The 6,006-nt window shown below is 39.0% G+C and overlaps 1 protein-coding gene across 1 annotated transcript; it reads right to left on the minus strand.

Annotated features, from left to right (window-relative positions):
• Nucleotides 1-4,388: 4,388 nt before the first annotated feature.
• Nucleotides 4,389-5,333, minus strand: LOC115304918 (olfactory receptor 9A4). The gene has a single exon (XM_029955272.1). It carries the CDS (start codon nt 5,331-5,333, stop codon nt 4,389-4,391), a length of 945 nt encoding a protein of 314 aa, XP_029811132.1.
• Nucleotides 5,334-6,006: the final 673 nt, after the last annotated feature.

Raw genomic sequence — 6,006 nt, forward strand, 5'->3', positions numbered from 1 at the left:
GAGAAGAAAACAGGCAACAACCTCTTTGACCTTGACTACAGCAACTTCCTACTAGACATATCCCAGAGGCAAGGGAAACAAAAGCAAAAGTGAAATACTGGAACTTCATTAAGATAAAAAGCTTCTGCCTGCACAGCAAAGGAAACAATCAACAAAACTAAAAGACAACCGACAGAATGGAAGAAGATTATTTGCAAATGACATATCTGATAAACAGTACCCATAAATCTATAAAGTACTTATAAAACTCAACACCCAAATAACAAACACTTCAGTGAAGAAATGGGCAGAAGATATAAATGACACTTTTCAGAAGAAGACATCCAGATGGCTAACAGACACATGAAAAGATGCTCAACATCATTCGTCATCAGAAATAGACAAATCAAAGCCACAATGAGATACCACCTCACACCTCTCAGAATGGCTGAAATTAAAAACTCAGTCAACAAAGTTGGAGAGGATGCAGAAAAAGGGGAACACTTTTACGCTGTTGGTGGGAATGCAAACTGGTACAGCCACTCTGTAAAACAGTATGGAGGTTCCACAAAAAATTAAAAATAGAACTACAGTATCACCCAGCAATTTCACTACTAGGTATTTATCCAAAGGATACAAAAATACTGATTTGAAAGGACACATGCACCTCAATGTTTATAGCAGCACTAACAACAGTAGCCAAATTATGGAAAGATCCCAAATGTCCATTGACTGAAGAATGAATAAAGAAGATGTGGCATAGATAGATAGATAGATAGATAGATAGATACACACACACAATGAAATACTACTCAGTGATGAAGAAGAATGAAATCTTGCCATTTGCAACAACATGGATGGAACTAGATTAATATGGCAAGCAAAATAAGTCAAAGAAAGACAAATATCATATGAGTTTTTCCTTTCTTTAAACTGTGTATAAGTATGTATCTAGGTTATGAAGGAAAGAGACTATAACAATCACAGAAAATTACAACATGTAAAGTTTTCAGATATATATTATTTTGTAGTTCTAGGTTGAAATTCAGCATTAATACTGACATCAAATTTGGCCTGGTCACTTACTTAGGTGAATCTGACCATGATTTGCCATCCTCTTTTCTCAAGACCAGCAAGTCCCAGTTAAAAACTGCCCCATTGGCCTAAACTAAAATCAAGATGATAAGGAGCAGAGGAACAACTGACCCATAGCAGACAAATAATGAAAACAAAAATAAACCTTTGTTGTTGTGAGATACACCGATTTTGAGACTTTTACCATAACATAACCTAAACTATCCTGATTGATAACACGAATAAAAACAAGTAGCTCAAATGAAGATACACGATTAGCATTTCATGATTTAGCAGTGTAGGCTAGCTAGCATTGTGGCTAAGAGAATAAACCGAAGCCACACTGCCTAGATTTGGACCTGGGCCTTTGCATACTACCAATGTGACTTTGGGTAAATCACTTACTACTTCTGTGCCGGAGTTCCTTGGGTAATAATAGTAGTTACCTTAGGGAGCTCTTTTATGATTTAAATGAGTTCTTTGCTTAGTAGTAAGAATTAAGAGTCAGACTTGAGCAGTATTTCTTAGCTTGGGTTCCTCAGGAGGCCAAGGACTTATCAGCTATTCACTGGGGAATACAGTCCATGAGAGCAGACATGAGTGACCAAAAATATGAACCATGAAATGCTGTTAAACCAATGAAAGAATGCTTTATCAAGCTTCTTGCCACCAAGTGCAATCAATTGCATTATATTTGGAACTACTCATACCTTAGGATATGTATAAACTCTGTTTTATAACTGTCCCTCAGAGGGGAAAAGGGGAAAAATTATCTGCTGGTGTCTACTTTCATTGGTCAAATTATATCCCTAATAGGGATGACTCCCCATAATTTCTGGGTTGTCCATGCATGGACTTGGATGCCTATAAGTCCCTTTTTGGTGACATCAACAGGGAATCCCTACGGCTGGATATGAAAAGTGCTCCTGATATGCATAATATGAAGTATTGGTTATTGTTATTATCATTATTATTGTTTGCAATATACATACATCAAGCATTTCTGAGATTAATTTGGGGAAGTAGAGGGAAGTATTCAGCATAGCAGGAAATTATTGCCTGAAAAGTTGGGGATGGGAGTTTAGGCACTGGGCTTCTCCAGTATTTAACCCCAGTTAACACACACAGCACAACACTGCTGTGGAATATGGAGCTCTAGACGGATCCTTCTCTCTGGTTCTGATTACCTAGTATACAGATAAGTAATTAGTATGTGACAGAGCAAGATTCTTTAGACTGGAACAGCCTCTGTTCTTCTGAGAGTGATATTTCTTCCCTATCAGACACACTAACCGAGGCCTTAAGTTCAAAAAAGTATATAGTCACTTCTACACAGGTGTCCTCTTGATATTCTTCTTGAGCTCCTGGCTCCTACGTTATGCTCCAGAAATATTTTCCAAAATATTTTAATTTAACAGAAGGCACCACTTACCAAATATGTTCCAGTTAGAGAAATATATTCATATAAATAAGCAGATGCTCCTGAGTAGGAGAAAAAAATAAATATTTGAATAAATAAAAAAGTGAGATTGAATTACTACAGCACTTAAAACATATAAATGAAATTGATTATTTTGTTTTTATAGGCAATGCCTACACATGGTCACAAAAATAACAAAGAGAATATTAGAAGGCAAACAGTGAAAAGTCTCATTCTTTTCTCATTCTATTTGCCCATAATCCCACAGGTAACCACTTGTTAATTTCTTACAACATTGTCCACAAGCAAATATGAATATACATTATTTCTACTTCTTTCTTACACAAAAGTGAATACTAAGTTCAATGTGCTTTGCTTTTCTCACTTCACAATACAGTTTGGGGATCATTTCTAATCATTGCAGTAAGTACTTTAATAATTCTTTTTATAGCTGCTTAGTATTTCATTGTATGAGTGAAACCATTTATTTAACAAGTCACCTACTGATATATCATTTGGTTTTCTATATTTTGTTATTACAAAAATACTATAGTGGATAAAATTTGTGCTTATGACATAAGAAATGGAATCATCGATTGGAACCAAAGTCGGGCTGACTAGGGGAAGAGTGAGTGAGGTTCAAGGTGCTGGCAAAGAGGCACAAGGGCTGTCATGTGGGAAGCTGGATGACAGCACAAGAAGCTTGGGTCTACAAGAGGGAAAGGCAGCAAGGAATCCATAAATTAAATAGGGAACTGGTGCCACAGAAAGGGAGCTACGAAGAAGAATCAGGAAAGAAAGTGGGCAAGAGAGGATGAACAACTGAAGGGGATAGGAAGCAGGGGCCAGGTAACATGGACCTTGAAAGGATTGAGGACTGTGAGAGGGACCAGAGGTTGCCTCTTACTCTGCCCTCTCCACACTCCTCCAGAGCCCAGGGGCCTGGCCTTGTCACAGCAGCTCTATTGTTGTCCCACATCCTCTGGGCAGCAGAGACCATGATATGGATGCTTGCAGGTGAGAGAATACCACCTTACCTAGCTCTTCCTCCCACACTCTGGTTAAGCCCACCAATTAGACATGTGTCTGTTTTAAAAAATAGCCATTCCTGGGATTGTAAAAGTGTCCAGAATCGTGGAATTACGTCAGCCAAGAAAATATGCAGAGAAGTACTAAGGCAACAGGGCTTTGGAACAGGAAACCAAGGGCAGAGGTAATCCTTCCCCCACCTTCATCCCCAACAGCATCAACATCAGCTGGAGCTGATCAGAAATGTAGACTCTCTGGCCTTAGTCCAGACTACTGAATTACAATGTGCATTTCAACAAGACCACAGGTGATTGAAATGCACATTAAAGTTTGAGAGGCAGGGCTTGAGGTATTCATATCCATCATTGAAATTAGAAATGTCACATTTATAGAATTGAATGAATAGTCTTGTTGTGTCTGTTGAGAGAAAGAGAGAGAGAGAATATGTCTGAGCCAGGAAAGGAATAGGGAGCTTACATAGAGAACCTAAACCACAGGACATTTTACAAGATGAATCAGTAACCTAGAACTGAATAGTCATTCCATCCTGCAGTTGGGGAATATTTATCCTAGCTCTTCCTGTTCAGAAGCATAACTATCACACATACACACGTTATTTTTACATTTAATTTTTAAAATTTTTATTGTGAAATGTATCATATTATGAGAACAGTGTGTATATCTATATCTGTACATATATATATACACATGTATAGATTTGTTTGTAATAAAGTGAATTTTTAATAACAACCAGCCATGTTAAAAACCATGGCCATAACTTGAAAGGTTTTGTTGCACACAGATTATTTGATGATGGTTATGATGCAGATCAAGGCAGAGTATGTTTTTTCAGAGCATTATAGAATCCATAATAATTAAGACAAGACTAATTCCTGAATACTTGACAACATTGCTTTGCTCCATCCCGAAGGGCTTCTATGACTTTGTCATTTCGAAGAGTGAAGATGAAAGGGTTGAGGAAAGGAGTGACTACTGAAACCATCAAGGACACCACCCTATTGTAATCGGCTGCCTGAGTTTGCTTGGGTTTCACATAGAGAAACAAGCAACTGCCATACCCAATCACGACACAGGTGAAGTGAGAGGCACATGTAGAGAAGGCTCTCCTCCGACCAGAGGCTGAGGGGATCTTCAGGATTGTGGAGATGATGTAGGTGTAGGAGATGATTGTAGGAATCAAAGAACCAAAAAGAACAAAAACAGCCATTAAGAATAGGATGAACTCTATAAAAAGGGTATTGTTGCAGGACAGTTTCAGCAATTGCCCTCGGTCACAGAAGAAATTGTTCACCACATTCGATTTGCAGAAGGTAAGCTGAAATGTGGCATAAACTGGCCAGATTTGAAAAAGGAACCCAAACACCCATGACACGATGACCACCCAGATGCAGGTGTGGTTGTTCATGATGATGTTGTACCTCAAAGGGTTGCAGACAGCTACGTAACGGTCCACAGCCATCGCTCCCAGCAATGCAAACTCCGTGGTCCCCAAAGAAAGGTACAGGAAGAGCTGGGTGACACATGCAGCCAGAGATATTGTCTGCATCCCAGGGAGCAGCAGCCCCCAAAGCATCACAGGTACGATAATAGTTGTAACCAAGATCTCCAAGGCAGAGAGATGACCAAGGAAGAAATACATGGGGGACTTCAGACGTCTATCAACACAGACAATCACGATGATGACCATGTTTCCCACCAATGTCACTGAGTAGAAGAAGAAGAAGATAGCAAAGAAGATATGGCGTAGTTCTTGGGAGCCAGGGAAGCCAAGGAGATAAAATTCAGTGGCACCAGAGTGATTCCCCAACATTAGTTCCTTGTGAAATCTAAAGAGCAAAAGAGAGAAAACAAGAGTCTGATCTTAAAAAGATTAAAGGCAATTCCAATTTGAGGAAATATATCCTACTCCTAGACTCCACAATATAATGCTGCTGTTTATACAAGGCTGGTGTTAAATGTTTTACAAAGGACATGCATAATATATCAAGGTAACCATAAATGCCCAAGAAGATTAGCAATAGCTGCCAACACCACAGCTGAGGCATGAAACCCACCCAACGTGTGAGTACCATTGGCTCCAAAGTCAACAGCCATCTTGCCTCCAACATTCCATGACCTGCCATCCTACCAACTTCCCTGGCCACAAAGTGCTCATTTATGCCACCAACACTTCCATCTCCAATGCCCAAAAATGTCTTCTCTGCCTCTTCTATCCATGTCCTGCAAAATCCTGCTACATTTCAATAGTTAAAAGAATACCAATCCAAACCTTAGCGAATCACACAAAGACATGAAAACTTCTTTTGCTTATATCCTTTAACATAGGTTCCATTTGCATTATATTCATTAAAAGTTTCTACCTCAATTATATTATGAACTTTGCAGTGTTGTTAGGAAGTGGGACCTATCTAGGACCTTGTCATGAGCTATTTTGAGACAAAATATTGAGTCTTTTCCTGACTTCTGGAAGCTGGCTCCCGGGT

The sequence above is a fragment of the Suricata suricatta genome, chromosome 2 (genome assembly GCF_006229205.1).
Source record: "Suricata suricatta isolate VVHF042 chromosome 2, meerkat_22Aug2017_6uvM2_HiC, whole genome shotgun sequence".
In the NCBI taxonomy this organism is placed as follows: domain Eukaryota; kingdom Metazoa; phylum Chordata; class Mammalia; order Carnivora; family Herpestidae; genus Suricata; species Suricata suricatta.